Consider the following 19,085-nt stretch of genomic DNA (forward strand, 5'->3'; position numbering starts at 1 on the left):
GCTGGACTGTACCTACAGCCGGCTGCTGACCCCTGAACTATATACCTGTATGCATATAGATATATCATAAAAAAAATAGTTGATAATGGAATTACAGAATTTTAAAGCTAAAATAAAGACCTGAGACAGAATCTAATTCAATTCCTTCATTTTAGGGATCCAAAACACAGGCCTAGAGATATTCAGTAACTTGCTCAAAGTTTCAAAGCGAATCCTATCACTGATCTATTCATTCTCCCTCCACCTGCAAAGACTACTCGTAGGTATTTACCAAGAGAACGGAAAACATTTTACACATAAACACTGTGCACAAATGTTCACGGCAGTATTATTCACAAAAGCTAAAAAGCAGAAAAACCCAAATATCTATACACCAAAGAATGATTATCCTAAATGTGGTATATTCATACAATGGAATATTACTGAACCATAAAAAGAAATAAAACACACACACTGTGACATGGATGAATGTAGAAAACATGCTAAATGAAAGAAGCCAGCCACGAAGGATTACAGACTGTATGATCCGTTCATACGCAGTGTCCGGAACAGGCAACTGCATGGAGACAGAATGCAGGCTAGTGGCTGCCAAGGGTGGGGGCGGGGGAGTGAGTCACTGCTAACAGGTATGCAGTTTCTTTCTGGGTTGTTCAAATGTTCTAAAATTAGACAGCAGTGATAGCTGTACCATTCTGTGACTAAACTAAAAACCACCAAACTAAACAATTTGTAAAAGGGTGGATGTTAGTATATGCGAATTATGTCTCAATGAAGCTTTCAAACAAAATAAGACAAAACAGTCCAGGTGAGATTGGCTGAAAAGTTCTGCATAAAGTAGAAGGTTAAATGTCAAATATCTTAGACGTGACAGAGAACCTGTGATATAGCGTGAGGTAAAATATCCTTCTCCAAATGTTTCGGAGACACTGGCTATTCTCTGAAGATCAAAAGTGACAGCAGCAGTAGGTTTTCTCCTAATGCTTGCACGGTCAGTCCTAAAACACGTTCTTTCTGCTGTGACAGGCACCATGGGAGAGCACTGGGGCCCCTGGGCACAGAGGCCCGGCTGCTTTGTTCGCCTGTGTCCTTGGCACCTAACACAGCACCTGGTGCTCCGCAGACGTGCAGCGGTACTTCCTGAATGCAAGCGTCACGTTCTCGCTGCAGACTGAGGTAGCAGTGGCCTGTGGCATTAACTGTGACCATAATACAAGTAAATCTTATAAACCTTGGAAAATATTCAGAACATTTGATCCTTTGGTTTTTAAAAAAGACAAATGATTTATTTCTCTTCCTGTTCCAAAGAAAAGGGAAAAGAAAGCATATTTTTGGCCATTTATTTGTACCCGAGCCTCACTTGATCTCATGAACTACTGTGGGTGTTCTGCGAGTGTGCAGAGTCTTTATGACTTAGAGGTAACCCTTAGGACATCTTGATACAGGTACTCAGCCTTCCCCCCCACCCTCCAGGAAACTACGGAACATTATCAGTGATCACTGAAATGGTGCTAACTCCTCATCAAAGCGGAAGGAATGATCGCATCTGAACTGCAGAATAACCACAAGAGGTAAAGAGCTAAAAGATGCTAAGTTTGTAAAGAAAGGCAATACCTCAATTTCTGGAGACAAAGGAAGAACAAGTAGAAACAAATTCAATTTTTTTATCCTCGAAAAAGCTAACGGATGAACTAAAATAGATGAACTGCTCCCAAGAATGAAAAAATTAAAACTCAAAAGAATACACCAACCTACACAGCCAGAGACAGAACTGTACACAGCCACAGAGGGGAGGCGGCTGTCGGCTAAGTAGCTGCTTCCGATGGGACCAGGATGCCCTGAACCAAGTGACAAGTGTGTTACTAACTAGAGGCCTCATTTTTTCCCCTAAGCTTTTACTCATCCAAGAGATAAGCATTTCAGTGAGTCTTCGAGAAAAATTTTCATTATCAACTAAAATCAGTGGTTTTTGGTGTTTTTAAGTTCTTTTCTGGTGAAGAGGTATTTGCTGGCTTTTATTAATAGGTGATTTTTCCATGCAATAAAAGTTGTGGGAAATGAGTTTGGAAGGCTCTGAAAATTCTAAACACTGTCCTGTTCATCTATCTTTAGGATAAAGTGATTAGTAAAATAAAAGAAGTGCACGACTTCTGTTTGGTGTTTTCAAATTCCCCTAGAGGAGCCCATCTGTAGGAAGCAGGTGTAAGATGCTGGAGAGAAAAAGCATGGAGACCAGGGAGGGGAGAGCAGCTCCTGTAAAAGTGTGCAGCAGAAAACAAGGAATCCCTGATTCACAAACAACTGTGATACCAGGACAGAAAAGAGCTGGGGAAGGAAGTCAGTGATTCAACACACAGATTAGCTTCCAAAAATAAAGAACAAAATATACACAGGAAAAGTCAAGCATCACTAAGTAAAAGTGGTGAGTGTGTTGTTGCCTTAGATCCTACACCAAGAAAACACCGAGAGTTCGCTTGCCTCTTGTCTCCCAAATCACAAGTTTAGAGAAGTATCTCCTCTATTTTAAATTAAGGATCAAAGAAACCCACCACTCCCAATCAAGGCAGAAGACCAACCAAGCAACCAACTCGCCTGGTTTGCACATCTGGTATAAAAGTGCTCTATTCGAAATGTCTGCTGTGCTCCTACCCACCTCTGGGTTCTTGAGGGTCATCTCAATGCTGGCGGCGGGCCCGAACCCCGTGAGGGACTTGATATGGATCTGTGTGGGCAGAGGGCGCCGGCACTGGCAGTACACCGAGAAGGCCATGGACTTCAAGTACTGAATGTAGAAAACTTGTTCGTCCTTCATTGTCTGCAGCATGTACTGGCAAGGCACGATCTGCACAAACACAAACAAAACCAGGAACTGGGATCGAATGCGCCAACAGGAAAGCTGGAGGACGAAATTCTTTGCCGAATTGAGGCAGGAAACTGTAGTCGTAAAATACACAAGGGGCGCCTGCCGGCTCAGTCAGCGGAGCTCTGACTCTTGACCTCAGGGTTGTGAGTTCGGGACCCATTTGTGTGTAGAGATCACTTAAAAACAAAATCTTAAAAATAAGATAAAAGAGGAACATCTGGATCACTCAATCGGTCAAGCATCGGTCCAACTCTTGATTTCAGCTCGGGTCATGATCTCATGGTTTTGTGGGTTTTGAGCCCCGTCTTGGGCTCTGCACTGACCTCATGGAGCCTGCTTAGGATTCCCTCTCTCTCTGCCCCTCCCCTGCTCATGCTCAGTCTCTCTCAAAATAAATACACTTTAAAAAATAAATAAAATAAAATATATAAATGCCAAACATGATACAACTCAGTCTGAATTCCGTAGATGACCTAAAACCCTCTGCTACGAAGGCTCACCAGCAATGGACGAAGAGGTGCTATCTCGGTGGTCAAGTCACAGTCCCTGTTCCCTTCTAGGGATAAAGTCTCAATTTATTATTGCCATGCTCCAAACTTTTACAATTTACTTTTTAATGTAGTTCTCCTTTCCGTCATACATACACATAGTGTGCATCATATCTTTGGAATTATTATCTAAGCATGAGAGACACAAACTTCACAACAATGAAAAACAATCTATCCTGTTAACTTTACTTTCAATATTTTAATTCCATAAGATGGCTTCAATGAAAGTGACAGTAAAACAAATCCCAAACACCTAAGGTATCATTTTTCACCGATTATCAAAATCTTATACAATTATTACACTATAAAGCTGGCAAGGCTGTAGTGAAAGAGGCACGCTTGTTCACTGCCAAAGGGAATGTAAATAAATGTAACGGTCCTGAAAGGAGTCTGGCGTTGTTTATCGGAATCTATGTATCTAAGAATTCACTTTAAGAAATGCCCTGAACTATGAAAAAGAGGTTACATATAAATATGTTTATTATAGCTTTATTTCTAATAGTGAAAAATAGAAACAAATTAAGTCTCTAACTGTACAGTAATACTTAAATATGGAGAATATGCAGTCATTACAAACGCTGCTTGTGAGAATTTTCAATAAGAGAGAAAAGCATTCAATATATGTTAAGTATAAAAGGACTAAAAATAATACTGAAAGTATGATCTCAATTTTGTAAACTAACATACACAAAGAGGGGCTAGAAATACACCAAAATGGTAATGGTGGCCTAATGTAAAGGTAGAATTATGAACAATTTTTTCCTTTAGGTACTTCCAATGAAAAAGAAACCACACACCTGTATTCGCTTTCATAAAAATAACAAAAGCTAAAAAGAAAGTTGCAGACAGTTCTTGCAGTTACCTGGAGAATGAAAGAACTTCTCATATGCTCAGGTAAATTATCCAGCATCTCTGTGTAGCAGCGCATCAAACTCAACAGCCAAAAGTTTCCAGAAGTGGAGTCTTCGTCTGCAGTGTAGGTGAAGGGGTCCACCATGTAAATGACAACGGCTGGCGGGTAGGCTTGGCTGTCTGCAGAGTCGGGCTCGGTGGGAATTCCTATCCTTTCCCTTTCTGTGACACTGCAGGGAGAGACACTTATGAGATGCACAAGGAAATATAAATTACACAAGCTACATCAATACCCGAGTACACTAACCCCGGACAATGCTTCCAGACTGACTGTAACATTACTATGTATCATGTCATCGCAAGGAAGGCAAACCAAGCCAGTTAGCACCAAGGCGGATGGAAAATGACAACATCCTACTCCTGTGAGTGGGAGATCTCTTCTTCAACTCCCTCTCTTTCCTGGGGCCACATTCTAAAAAGATGTTTTATAATACTATTATTGTGAGTGGTAATAGCTTACTGATTCTATGTTATGTTCATATAATAATACTGATAGCAGTATTAACAGTATCAGCTTACTACGAAGCTAATAAGCTTAATAATAGTAAGTTTATATGAAGTCCTGAATGTCTTAACACGGGAGCTACAGACTGACAGTCACAACCTCCTTCTGGGAAGGAGAGAAACAGGGCACCTCACGAGACTCAGACACTCGGGAGGGTGAGGAGGAGAGTGGGGTGCAGAAGAGCGGGGAAGGGGTCGGAGCTGAAGCCACGCGCCGCCAACTGGCGAGCAGCGTACCTTTCTTGTCCGTCCTGCGAGGGCTGAGAGGAGCTCTGCCCAGGCTCCGGGTCCCCGCCACAGCCTACGTTCCCTTGCGTTCTCTCTGCAGAACTGGCCCCGGTGCTGGGGTTCTGCCCTCCGACACTAGCACTGAATCCTGAAGAAGAGGTAGTGCTGATCTGGTTAACGACAGGAGCAGGGGCGGACGCGGAGGCGGGCGGCACAGAGGACCCGGGGGCCGGGCCGCCTGCCGCAGGGTTCCCGGAACTGCTGCCAGAGGTGGGATTGAATGCACTGCCAGCCGAGGGCGCTGCTGATCCTGAATTTGAAGCGAGAGGCCCAGCGGTCCCGGGTGTAGCTTGTGCCTGTGCTGCTGCTGGTGGGGACTGGTACTTAGGTGGCGTCAACAGGCTGCTATCGAGCTGCAGAGTGGCTAGATAAGGTGCTGAAAGAGTACATGAGAGAGGTGGCGTCAGCAACGTTCGGCAGCATCACACTGAATCAGAAAGTAGAATTGTCACTTTAAGAAAATTACGTTTTCAGGCTGCAGTGCTCTGACTATGACGCCCGAGATGCTATCTCCACGCTTGAACAGAGGCCTGTGTGCTCTGCAAACGTGGTGGTGAACCAGGGGCTATGTGTGCTCGTTCTGGGGAAGAGGCTTATTTGAAAACAGAGAAAATGAATCACTTGTAAAATGTGCCTTTCAGACTGAATCTGCCTGCGTGCCTTCACTGCCAACAGGGAGGCTGCCCATCCCACAGCCGGCGGGGGGGGGGGGGGGGGGGCGGGGTGCCAGGCGCCTGCGCGCGGTGGCTTTAAAGCTTCCAGGACTCTCTTGGGAAGCAGGCTGAACTTCAGCAGTTAATACCAAGTCCTGCTGCCGAGTTTTCAAAATGTGGAGTAAATCAGATATGACTTCTATAGGCAACTTCAAACTGCTTTTAGAGAATGTAGTGCACATATGGGGCGCCTGGGTGGCTCAGTTGGTTAAGGGTCTGACTTCAGGGGCGCCTGGGTGGCTCAGTCGTTTGAATGTCCGACTTCGGCTCAGGTTATGATCTCACAGTTCGTGAGTTAGAGCACCACGTCGGGCTCTGTGCTGACAGCTCAGAGACTGGAGCCTCCTTCGGATTCTGTGTCTACCTCTTTCTCTGCCCCTCCCCTGCTCACACTCTGTCTCTCTCTGTCTCTCAAACCTAAATGAATGTTCAAAAAAAAAAAAAATGTTGTGCACATAAAATTGAGCATTTAAGGACCCAGAATGCAGAAATTAGACCCAAATAAATACAGTAATGGAGCCCTAAAGCTACCTGAGGTAAAAGCAGCAGGGCACACTGCTTTCCAAAAGGTGGCAATCTGCTATTTTACTTCTCAGATTCTCCTTTCCCAAATAAATTCTCGTTTACCTAGGTGATGGCGGCAAACTTGCGCATAAAGTTTGAGTCTGGAATGATTGTCATTCTCCTCACTGCCCCAAGGCTGGTTAAACCACTCGCTCACAAGCTCATCCGTCAGCTTCTGTGCCACAGTCTTCCCCACGCGCATGATCCCATCTCGGAGCACTTTGCAGATGGGCTTGTGCTGCCCAAGCCGACACATCTGGACCACAAACGACACCGTTACTTACAACAGGAAGCATTCCTGTGCTTAGAGGGGGAAATTCTTCACCATACACACGGAAGTATTGTGCGTTTTCTTTTCGCGTTACCACAAGCAACCAAAGCCACATTCTAAGCCGGTCCTTTCTGCTCATTCTAATGAATGTATGCTGAGACTCCTAGCTGTCTCTCCAAAACCTGGACCAGCCTCTCTCAAGAAAAACAAAGATTTCTTCACCTCAGCCACTTCCTCCCGTGCTAGGGAAGACTGCTGAGTATTACCTGATTGCTAATAGTCAAGTAAAGAATTAACCAGATTCCTGCCTACTAAGGCTGACTGAGACACATATGTCCGCTAAAACCTCTTAAGTAATCCCTACTCATAATGTTTTCCCATAAGATAACATTAAAATTTTATGGGCCATCTGTTACACTGTCACAGACATTTGGGGATCACCAATAGCAGAGGCCACTGAAGCAGTGGATATGCTGATCACTTTTTAAAAGTAAATAGTTGTTTTAAGCACAATGAGATTCTGCTATTAATTTCTAGGACATTAAATGGGCACTTACAGCAAAGACTTAATATAACACACCTGCAAAAAGTAAGCTTCTTAACCATCTATTCCCCAAAAGGAGAGCCCATTTTATCCCTTGTTAAAGCTGATAACTATAGGCTTACTCAGCCCCTACAAAATCTTCTGCATACACTCTCTTCACCAGGGATGCACTACTGCCAAATAAGCAATCCTAATAGTCCCTGGGACCTAAAAAGATCCGTTTTGTAACTTATGTTGAAAGCTTCATTCAAGAGAATGGCTGGGCTTTTAAAAAATTGCTTACACAAGTTTTCTGTGTTACGGTCTTTATGATTCAGTGTTATGACACATCCATGGATCAGGTACGTGTAGAATTACTATATCTAAGGGTTTCCTTCAGGGGCCTAACTGATGCCATTACCTCATGCATCTCCTCACTTCTTTGTAGCAATACAGAAGTTCACTATTTCATGTGTACCCACCCACTTCTAAATAGCGAATGTTCTGTTATGACATATTTTGAAATTCAACTTGGCATCTTATTTAACAAACACCCTTGTAATGTTTATAATATGCCTGTCACAGTTCTCCCTAAATACGGATTTCATTTAATCCTGCCCAAAATGAAGACATTAGAAGTATAGGTACGAAGAATTTAGTGTACGTATACTTTGGCCAAAACAAATGTGGAACATACTCTTCAGAGATACACATGATTCTAATTTTTCAAAAGCAATAGTATATTACGTGATAAATATATAAAACTATCTACCTGGCTTTTAAATTATTATGGTTATTACATTATTAACCTGTAGCCTGTATCAAAATTTTAGTATTAAGATGAATGTAGTGTTAAATACACAACAGGGACATGATTCATTAAACTCATCTTTTGATACAGAAATCTTCAAGCTAAACATTTTTATACTGTTTTCAGGATGCTCTCTACCCCCCCGCCCCCAAAAGATGTGCTTTCTTTTTTTAAAGCCATCTTCCGAACAGCCAGAACACACCCTGGTAAGCAACACTTTTAAACTCAAGCACACAAATGAGGAAAAAACAGCTGACAGAATTGTAAGTTGCATGGTAAGGCTGGTAGAGCAAAGTCTTCTGAACCTAACAAGAGAAAAGCAATTTACTTCCAGGAAAACTTGCCAATTTAATTCTTGCCTCCATCCTCCAACTATCTGCAAATTTTCTTTGAGACCTACTTTGAAGATACTTGTTCTTTAAAATTCAGTGGGAGCTAGAAACAATGTGAGGACTCATGTCACAACAGTGATTTTCAGGTCATTCTCACCTCATATACAGCGCTCAAGTCCCTGAAAAAAGTTTTGGCTCCTTCGAGCAAGGCCTCGTTTTCTGGACACACCACAATATAGGCAACATCACGGTGGCCCCCGTACGGGTCCAACAGCAGCCTCTCCCAAAATGGTAAGGAGAACGGCGAGATGGTGAGGAAGTCCTTGTCATAGCCTACCAGCAGAGTGGGGATGGGCAACGGCTCAGGGGACTCCTCCGAACCTGTAACGACAGTGTAGTTTAGAAGGTGCTGAAGTTTTCCGCAACTGGGACAACACAGAAGGTCCTTGCTGGCATCAGAAGTTTCCTTGCAGGTTCACTGGATAACGCTCACAAGTATTCTTCAAATCCTCTAATTACATGGCCCCTGACAAAGGACCTGATTCAGAAGAGTCAGAACATGCTTATAAGGGTTCAGGGGGATCGGAGGGCAGACTAGAGCGAGTTTAGTTCCCCAAGCAGCACTACATCACTTGCTTTAAGCATGATAATCCCGACTATGAAGAAGCGGATAGGACTCGCTCGGAAGTTCACCCAGATGAAAGTACAATGAGGATCAGGAAGATGGGGACGATCTAAGGAATATGCTCTTTACGGATTACTTTCCTCATTGCCCTTGATTCGGCCAAGGGTGCTTAGAAAACTTAACTCCAAGCTGACTTTAGGAAAGAAACGAGATTACCAAGCTTAACAGCCGTGTAAAAGAAGAAGCTGTTTTGTCAGCGAGGCGGGGCCTGGCAGGAGCGGACACGGCCTCTGGAGGAATGTAAGCAGGAAGACACTCTACCGTAGGTGCCCCGGCCTGCCATCTTGTGGAACTGCTGCCAGGTGAGCGGTCCCTGCACGTGCTGGATGTTCTCCCAGGTCCTGCCTGTGCGCTTCTTCTGGATGGCGTCCTGGAGGAAGGGCTGCAGAGACAGCAGCACACGCACCACGTCCTGGGAGGAGAGCATGCTGATGTCCAGCACTGCGAGAGAGAGCACGCGGAGAGGAACAGAAATCATAAAGCGGGACTGGCACTGTCCTCTTTCCTACGGTAATTCTGGACCTGAGCCACAGCCCACGACAGAGAGGCCACTGCTGGCAGATTCTATTTTTACTATTTTTAGTGGATTCTCAAGTGCTTGACTTACCAGGCAACAGCAAGGGTACTTTATTATTATAAAGTAATTTATATTTATTACTGGAAATAATAAAAGGAGAAATACATTACTCTACATTAAAGAGGTTAACTCAGAACTGCTTTGAAGTAAAAAGATGGACAGGCCTGCTCTTTCAAATCATACGATCCTGTTTCCAAGGTCACATAAGAAACTCTACAAAAGGTTCTTAATTATTGTCCTACTTTTATTTACAAATGCCAATGTCTTGGAATTGTTAAGTGCAGGGAAAAACATAAACAGAAGCTTTTAAAAACTGTTAAAAAATGCTGCTACGGTAAAATACTTTCACAAAACACCGAGTGCACAAGAGAATGGCGGCCTTGCACGTGGTCAGAGGCACAGGGAGCCGTGGCGAAGGCCAGGCCAGGACGAGAGGCCGTCCGTCCAGACGAGGGTGGGACTCAGGGCTTCAGAACAAACATTCCTCCTACTAGGAGGACGGGCTCTTAATGGGGAATCTGAGAAACCTCTCAAACTCCATGTAAAACGGTGCCTGCACGTACATATGCGTGTACTCTTTCCCAGGCAGGAAGGGCTGTCACACTCATCAAATTCTCAGAAGGATCCGATGAAAGAGCTCATCAAGTCTGAGGGGACCAGCTATGAACCCGCACAGCCGCTTACCCAACACCTTTCCCTCTGTGTCCTTTTCTAGCTGATCAGGAGAGGGGCACAGACGGAAATCTCAGATTCACCTACCAACGAAATCTGAAACACACAGTGCTTACGACATTTCTAGGTGTATCCCCTAAATCGAACACAAGCGGCAGACCTAAATTTCCAACACCTCCTGAAGAGCCGGGAGGCCCGGGGAGCGTGGGCTCAGAGCCACCTCCCTGCGCACACAGCCGTGCCGGAGCGGGCGTGCAGCCGTCCCCTGCCCCCGGCTCTGCTCGCTCTCACTCCGCTCGCTCGGCCCTGCTGCTTGCCTGACAATGAAGCGGTGGTAATCGCCTTCACCTTCGAGCCTGTGCTGCTTTTTTTTACTTATAGTAAAGAAAAAAGTACTTCTCGTACCCACGGCTCTATCAAAAGCTGGAAAATGACAGAGCGAGAAGACCACAGGTTAGAGAAAACTAAAAAGCAGACATACTTCTTAGGGGCTATTCCTGGGCACACAGAACGGCAAGTGTACCGTGAGACACAATTGAGGGCACTGCTGTTCGCAGACCCGGCTCCCGCACCGTGCATTTGCATCGGCTGTCTGGGACTTGAAAGCTTCTGACTTTGGAGCCCACACCTCCCCTGCAATCAAATCTGCTATTTTTCATAGCCAAAGATGACAGTACTGATCCACCCACAGAATGCTTTTCTGTCTGAGGGCTACTATCTAGTAAAAGGAACCACCCAAGATAATCACCCACATTTCTTTAGGGGAAAGACTGTATTTTTTTTAATTCATAAATTCATCTCACAGACATTAATTAAAGGCCTGCTAAGTATAAGGCACTGAGCTCAAACCTGAGCAGTTACAGAAATGAGTGCCACCCTTGAGTACTTCCTGGGGAGTCTCCATCTACAAGAACTGCCTTGCTTGGCTACTCAGAAAATGCCTATCGCCCCTACTCCACTGATCTCTATCCTCGAGCCATGGTTTTACTCCAGATTTCAAACTGTATTTGAAAAGATTATACAACCTTCTCCCCTACAAGGCTGAGAGCTGCTCAGGACAGGGTCTGTGTTTCATTCACATAACCGACCGATCCGGCCTGACTGTTCCCACCCCTCTACAGAGCAGCCCTCACCACGGTCAAAAGACAGGTTTAAACCTCATCTTAAAAGCTCAGCAGTGCTTTAATGCTTATTGACCACCCGCTCTTTCTTGAACTCGGTTACATAGAGCGATTCAGTAAAGCTCTGTCCCAAGCCCTCTTGTGGGTCTAGTTTTGCCCACCTCCTCAGTAAGCGTCCCTCCTCCTCTGTGCTTCTGACTTGAGCTCCCACCTACAAGCCAACCACTCCCTTCCCCCTGAGCCGCAGGCCCATGAAAGTCCCAAGTGTCTACTTAACATCTCTACCTGGCTCTCTCAGAAGGGACCTTTAAAATCACCACAACTCAGCTCAGGGGCTTTCTCCCCAGACCAGGTCTTCCTCCAGTACCCCTATCTTTGAATGACATCACTATCCGCCTGGGTAAATGCATCACAAACCCGGGTGTCTTCTTGTTCTCCCTGAGCCCCAAGTCCAACCCAACTGCCAAGTCGTGCCGTCCCACCACTTCCTTAGCGTCTCCCGGGTGTTTCCACTTCTCTTCCATCTCCTTTGCTAAGACATGAGACCAAGCTATTACTTCTTACATGAGCCACTGCACTAAACCCAGACTTTCTCCACCGCTCCTGCCATTTCCAAATCCACAGCCTGCACTGCAGAGAGTATTGTTTCAGTTTTTAGAAATTTTTTAAAATTTATTTTTGAGACAGAGAGAGCAAGTGAGTGAGCAGGGGAGGGGCACAGAGAGAGGGAGACACAGAATGTGAAGCAGGCTCCAGGCTCTGAGCTGGCAGCACAGAGCCCGGCACAGGGCTCGAATTTGTGAACTGCGAGACCATGACCTGAGCCGAAGTTGGCCGCTCAACTGTCCCTGAGAGTCTGTGTTTATGAACTACACAAATCTGATCTCCATGCCTCTTCATAAACCCGTCAATGACTTGTTTGGGCTCTAGGGATAAAGACCTCAGCCCCAGCAGGTCTCAAAACGTTCTTGGAAATCTAGCCAGCTGCAGGCTTCCTTCAGCTCTGTGAAAGCCCCAAGCTCTCTCTCTCTCTATAAACTCCGGGTCTTCATTCTTGCTCCTTCTGCCTGGGACACAGCTCCTTGCTCTCCACCCTCTTTATCCAGGTTAATCGGTACTCAGTATTGAAATCTCTGATGTATCTACTTCTTCAAGGAGGTCTGCCCTGACCCCTCCCCAGTCTAGGGAGGCTCCCCTACCCCATGCTTTCATTGCTTATAATGGTTTCTTTTTTTTTTTTATTTCTAGGAGAGAGAGAGAGACAGCATGAGCAGGGGAGGGTCAGAGAGAGGGAGTCACAGACTGAAACAGGCTCCAGGCTCTGAGCTGGCAGTCAGCACAGAGCCCGACGCGGGGCTCGAACCCACGAACCGCGAGATCATGACCTAAGCGAAAGTCGGACGCTTAACCGACTAAGCCACCCAGGCGCCCCATAATGGTTTCTAATAGTATGCTGATTTGTGTAATTATTTGATTAATGTACATCTTCTAGAATAGATCAGAAAGTCCCTCAGAGAGGTACCTTGTCTTTTTCAGTCACTTTATCTCCCAGGATGCAGCACAGTGTAGTGAACAAATAAAGGATGGGAATGGCAAGTTCCCTGGCATGCTTAGAGCTCATGAGCACAGCTATTTGTCAACTGGAGCTTTCAATCATAGAAGAGCCAGTGACATGCCTCGGGAACCACAACACAAAGTAAACCGTGATCACTGTTATAAGATACAAAACGCTGGAAAACCAGACGAAGGAAAAAGCTCTCTGTAAATGGGCAGAAGGCTTCATTGAGGAAGTACCATGGAAAAACTGATCTAGAAGAATGGGTGGATTTCTACACGAAAGGGTGGGCAAACTATTAGCCTGTATAGTCTCAATAGCTCGGACACTTGGCAGTCACTGGTTTCCAGTACCAATGGCCCACAGGAATTAACATGAGAGGAAGTTTTCAAAAAATAATTCCTCTGCTCAAAAGGTGTCTCATCTCAGTATAAGCATTTCTCCTGTCCTCATATTTAGGACAATGATCAGCAGAGCTCTCACTGTAGTTCCTTTTAAGAAATGAAATTAAAACTTCTGTCCTAGGACAGAGAAAGCCTGTAATTCACCAGCATACAGAGAAAACCTGCAGAGGAAACATGTGCTCCGGGACACCTACCATTGCTGTGAGGCCAGGAGTGCACGGTGGCACTTCTCACCAGCGCTTCATCTACCTTCCCACCCGTGGGATTATCCACGTACTGTCGGCCCTGCTCCAAGGCATTAAAGCATTCCGTCCAATAATCGTTATTATCAGCCTGCACCCGGTCGTAACTCCAGCTTACACAGGGAAGAGTCTGGCGACTGTTGGAGGAAATGTAGTCCAAGAAACTCAGTGAAGCAAAAGGTTGCGTATGCTGACTCTGGAGGAGGAGGAGAAGGCTCACGGGTGGCTCCTGGGACTTTCTGGCCCCCTCCATCTGAGGGAGGAAGGTAGTCTGACACATCATCAAGCGCCTCTCTGCAGCCTGGCCAATATCAGAATTCTTCCCAAAGATATCCAACTCATCTTCCAGGAAGAGCCCCGAATTGTAGCCAAGTTTGCGATTCATAATCGCACTAAACCCACAGGTACAGCGATACTGGTCCTCGTTGGAAGAGTCGGGGATGTAGAGCCCAACATCCGCCCCTTTGATATTCATGTTGCAGGCACAGATGCAACAGCTGTCAAAGTTTCTGTCTTTAAAGATGTTCATCACGGAGTCGGAGAGGATCAGGGTGACGTAGAGACTGTGGGCTTCAGGAATGGGCTGCATGGTGGCAGGCTCCACAGAGTTAAGGGGCCGCGTGGTGGACGGGGTAGAGGCAGGTGACCCCTGATCGGTGCTGTCATATTTAACCGACCCCTGACCACTGGCAGTGCCCCCACCTCTGGGAGTTCTTGGGGTCCTGGGGGTCCGTGGTGTGGGGACAGAGAAGCGAGGGGTTGCTGGAGATGGCAAAACTCCTGCTCCGCTGTTGCTGGCTGGGGCAGCGCTGTTCAGCGTCACCGGCGTGTTCATCTGGGGAGTATTCAGGTAGTCTGGGTCTGCAAGGCTCCCAACACTAGGCACGTTGCTGCAACAGAGAAGGCCGAGTGAGAATGCACGCATGTCACACACGCCAGGGCTCTCGCGGTCGCCCCGTCCGTCCGCGCCGCTGGGCCGCAAATACCCCTGGGTGTACTCAAGTGTTTCTTAAAAGAACTAAAAGGACTCAAAGAAGTCAGTGAAGCATATGGGAGAGCAAGCAGCAAGGTACAGAGTATCATACACCATAGTATCTTCCTTCTGCTTATTCCACATCTACACAATCTTCATGTTAATCTTTCAAAGTTTCAACTTCACTACTTTTAGAAGAAAACATGGTGTTGAGTTTGGTCAATGTAGTTTTGAAAAACTGTAACTACTAAGTGGAACATGAACACGTGAGTTCAGATGCTAAATTAGCCAGAAGACCAGAGGATAAAATTTCCATCTAACTGACAATTACATTTTTGTTATTTATTGAAAGTGAAAGTCTGCCATCGTACTTGTTCTCTAAGGTGATGATCATACAGATCTACCTATAGGAGGCACACACAAAAACGTATCATTCTTCTATGTTGAAAATACAGTCCTATCTAGGCCTGTGCTTTTATAATAATGAGTGACCATGAGGGAATCCAATTGTAGGAAAGCCACTGGCCAGGACTACACTACAATAAATACAAATACCACATATGTAGCTGGGAGGCCTTAAGACTAATTAGGTAAGTTACAAGTACACATGCTATACGACAGCTTCCAAACTTCTACCAGATTTCTGTGGAGTGCTACGCAAGTTTAGTTCATTTTTAATTTTTCAATATGCTATGCATTACTGATAGCACAATTACTTTTAGTTCCCAGAGACTGACAGAACTGTGTTATCTATTTTTCCAGAAGCAACGACTTCTTTCTGGAATAGCCACATAGAGCATAAAACCTTGTCTGGGACGTTCTGCGGTTTCATTATGTAAAAAAGTCTTCTGACAGACCCTCTTAGCTGTACATGTAAAACAGCACATGAGACCCTTCTTTCCTATTAGAAGGTATCAAAAGAATACAGATTTCATTTGATATTTATTCTTTTGAAATCTATTAATACTGTGTTTAAACTAATGTTCTTCCAATAAACTACATATTCATTCAAGTACAATTTGAAAGAAGAATGTCATAAAGCAATGACTCTTCAAATAATTTTCTTGTGATTTTTAATTAGCTACCTAAACTACCAGCCTAAAAAAATCTAAATCAAGCACTATAAAGAAATGGTAAATCTGAGGCACAGTGGTATCTCTGAGAACAGATTAAAAAAAGACCCAGAAACCTTGATTAGCAATCACTGCTATCTCAGAGACCAAAATAATAAGTGTGTAATAAAGATCTTCACTCTAATTGGACTCCTTTCATATTTTCTATCCGACAAAACTCTAGAATTACTATGCAGCTCAGATGAGAAAAGGAACTATGTCTCCTGACTGAAAAACCCAAATAATGAAACTGCTCCCTAGGTAGTAAGAATGGTTTAGCTTGCATAGTACCCTGATTTTTCACCATTCGATACAAATGAACTGAGGACCAACACTACGCTAGAGGCTGGGGGTTCAACAGTAAAAAGGCGGAAGAAAAGTCAGCTCGCAGCCAGGAAGTCAGGGGTGAAGCACGGGAGCGCTGCTGTGCTGAGCGTGGCGGAGCGGCAGCCAGGGTGAGGCAGGCCCCAGCAGGAGGAGGTAGGTCACACACTCTAGAACTGTGCCGGCCAATGAGGCTGCTGCTAGTCCTATGTGCTAAATTTAAATCAACTTAGATAAAACTAAAAATTCAGTCTTGGTCTTAACTAGCCACATTTCAAGAGGTTCAAGCTATAGCACCGGGGCAGGGGAGGCCATGTTGGAAGGTCCAGACACAGAACACTTCCATCATCAGAGTTCATAACAGGGCCAGCTGAGAATACCAAGGGTCCCTGGGATGGCAAGTGACAGACCGAGCAGACTCAGCAGTCACCTGATTATTTACTGTTTAAGCTATCATACAGCAACAGGTTGCATTTCCTGTTTTTGAGGAGCCTCCGTGTGTAAGAGATTCATCTGTCAAAGGGGTCCGTGGAGCAGCCGCACTGCTGAGAGGGGCGTGGCAAGGCGCATGGGCGCGCGGGCTCTACTTCAATAAGCTCCAGTGCAGGAGCAGGGCAGCAGGGAGCGCGCCAGGGGTCGGCAGCAGGGTGCCCGCCAGCCCGCTCTTTCACACCGCGGGTGAGTTGTTATTGCCGCAATACTTCCACAATCGTTAGCTGCTGGAGACTTTCACACCTCTTGTGTGGGAGGAAGGGCAGGATTACACCATTTTAAAGAAGGGAAGACTCAGGTAAGATGGTCATTTAAGGTCACGGACAGGACTAAACAAAAAAGGCAGGAATGGAGTTCCGTGTCAGCGCAGGACAGGGTCACAGCACAGTGTCAGACTCCCCAGGTCTGGGTCCTTTCATCCTACACTTGCGTCGGTTTTTCATTCCGATGCTGACTTCACACACGTGAGCATAAAGCCTGTTTATGACACCAAAGCTGGTTTCATCAAGATGCTTTCATCTGACGGCACAGATACAGCCCACAGACTCGACCTGGAATTTGTCTTAAAACGTAACTCTGAATTAACCGCCCACATTCGTGGGAAGGAGAGCAGACAAACACGGCCGGACTACGCGCTGTAAGCACACGGCACACAGCCCCTTCATCGAGGCCTTCTCCCAGCAGGCCCGTCACGGACCCTACGCGCTCCTACAGTCCCGCTGGAGGACGCTGGCCATCAGCGCTGCCAAGTCGTTTGCTTTACCCGATCCGTGCCATCCATGCATTGCTTACCTGGTCCTGACAGAAATTCGAGTTTGTGGCCTTCTATTTTATACCATGTACTTCAAAAGAAATTATCAATCATAGGGGAAACGTATTCTACACTGTTGCTATTAAGTACTGTTTTTAGACAGAGTGAAATGTGCCCAAGCTACCCTCCTCTTCCTTCCTCTCATCATGACGCCCCTGGTGCTGCTTTCTTATATGACGTGGAGTCAGCAGAGAAAGTCTCCATGTCACCACTTCATTTTAAAGCACCTCAAGTGAACACATTTGGAATCATCAACTCATAAACCAAGTACTCACCACTACTATCCCAAAACTGGTAATATTTTCAAATGCTATAGTTTTTAAATAAATAATATATTTTAAGCTCCAATCTAGTGTCTGATTCTGTGGTAGACAGTGACTTGATATGGAATGAGATCAAACACCATGGGTCTCTATACAGATAATCTTAATTTATCTGCATACAGAAAATTTCATTCAGAAGACGTGCACAGTTTCGATACTCAACAATATGCACAAGACCACGAATGGGCCACAGAAGGAAAGTTTTAGATGCTACGGAATGTCAGCACTGTAGTAGTACTCAGTTAAGCTCAAAGCCCCATGAACGTGTCCAGGAGCCACCGTGGACCCGGCACGTACTTGTAGCCGTCTCGACTGAAAATGGCTGCAGGCGGCACAGGCAGCTGTTCGATTTTAGGAGGTGCCGCCCACGAAGGCCGGAACAGACAGGCGTCGGGGACCTTCAGAGGCAGCAGGCACTGGCTCGGCAGCATCTTCAGCGGAGCGAACATGGAGGAGCCCACAAAAGGTTGAAAAGTTGGAACTTTGTGCACGTATGAAAAGTCCTGTGACAACAAGAGAGGGCCAGTGATCGTGTCGGTGAACAACTTAGGACACAGCACAACAGTAACGATGATCATTAGAATTCGTATTTCTCTCGTTTCATCGGCAGAACATGCTAATGCCCAAATTTTAAATTACTCAAGACACTGTAACTAGCGTACACAGCAAAGTACCTCACGACCCGTCTCAGAGGACTCTTAGACACTCCGGTATCTATGACGTGGACATAACACTGCCTTGAAGATGTGTATGAATCTGCCAGAAAACTGCCCTGCCTTGGTAAAATTAATATATCGGCCATTACCTTTACTTCCTCTGGCTTGGGACTTCCTAGTCCATCTTCTACTTCCATCTTGAATTCAGTGAGCTGTGCTGACACCATACTGACCATAGGACTCTCTGTCATGCCTAATGCCGTCACTGTCTCTGAGCTGATGCCATCTTTATAATTCATCACAGGAGAAAATGCCGGGTGCTGTTCCAAAGAAGGAGGGGTGGGGAACATCCTTTGCAAGTCTGCAACTGCTAAGGAAGGCAGGACAGAAGGGAGGGAGGGAAAGAGGGGAAGGAAGGGAGGGAGGGAGGGAAGTTGGGAGGGGTAAAGAGAGAGAGAGAAAAAGAAGGAAAAAAACAATAGTATTTATTTTAACAGGTAGGACTTCTAAAACATCCCAGTTCACAGGCAGGCAGCCTACAAGCATCAGAAATAATGCTAACTGAATGGCTTTATCAGTTACACAACAGAATACTAATAATGGAAGCTTCCAGGAAGAAGGCCATCACCAGAAAACTACCCTTTTCTGGAACTTTACCACTACACCCCTGATGCTTTATGATTTGACTCCACATTAATTAGGTGGACAAAGTCTACATAGCATACATTTTTCTCCTAACAAATGATTGCCTGAAAAGTGTAAGGAGATGAAATAAGTAGAAGCTGGAAGAAATGAGATGGAATGACTTTATT

At 45.4% G+C, this 19,085-nt stretch overlaps 1 protein-coding gene across 2 annotated transcripts in view; it reads right to left on the reverse strand.

Moving 5' to 3' along the window:
• The window catches only part of MED13L (mediator complex subunit 13L), a 299,169-nt gene that overhangs the window by 15,809 nt on the left and 264,275 nt on the right, over window positions 1-19,085 (reverse strand). The window contains exons 15-23 of one of the 2 annotated variants that reach the window (XM_039228598.1): window positions 18,423-18,640; window positions 17,915-18,120; window positions 13,535-14,472; window positions 9,273-9,452; window positions 8,484-8,707; window positions 6,453-6,645; window positions 5,062-5,488; window positions 4,271-4,490; window positions 2,651-2,839 (exon numbers count right to left, since the gene is read on the reverse strand). In XM_039228598.1, the coding sequence (XP_039084529.1) occupies window positions 2,651-2,839; window positions 4,271-4,490; window positions 5,062-5,488; window positions 6,453-6,645; window positions 8,484-8,707; window positions 9,273-9,452; window positions 13,535-14,472; window positions 17,915-18,120; window positions 18,423-18,640 (2,795 nt within the window). Of the gene's footprint in view, window positions 1-2,650; window positions 2,840-4,270; window positions 4,491-5,061; window positions 5,489-6,452; window positions 6,646-8,483; window positions 8,708-9,272; window positions 9,453-13,534; window positions 14,473-17,914; window positions 18,121-18,422; window positions 18,644-19,085 lie in introns of both variants that reach the window. The other variant, XM_039228507.1, reaches the window with a different exon arrangement.

Source organism: Hyaena hyaena, unplaced genomic scaffold (assembly GCF_003009895.1).
Source record: "Hyaena hyaena isolate Hyena2069 unplaced genomic scaffold, ASM300989v1 scaffold_0, whole genome shotgun sequence".
In the NCBI taxonomy this organism is placed as follows: Eukaryota; Metazoa; Chordata; class Mammalia; order Carnivora; family Hyaenidae; genus Hyaena; species Hyaena hyaena.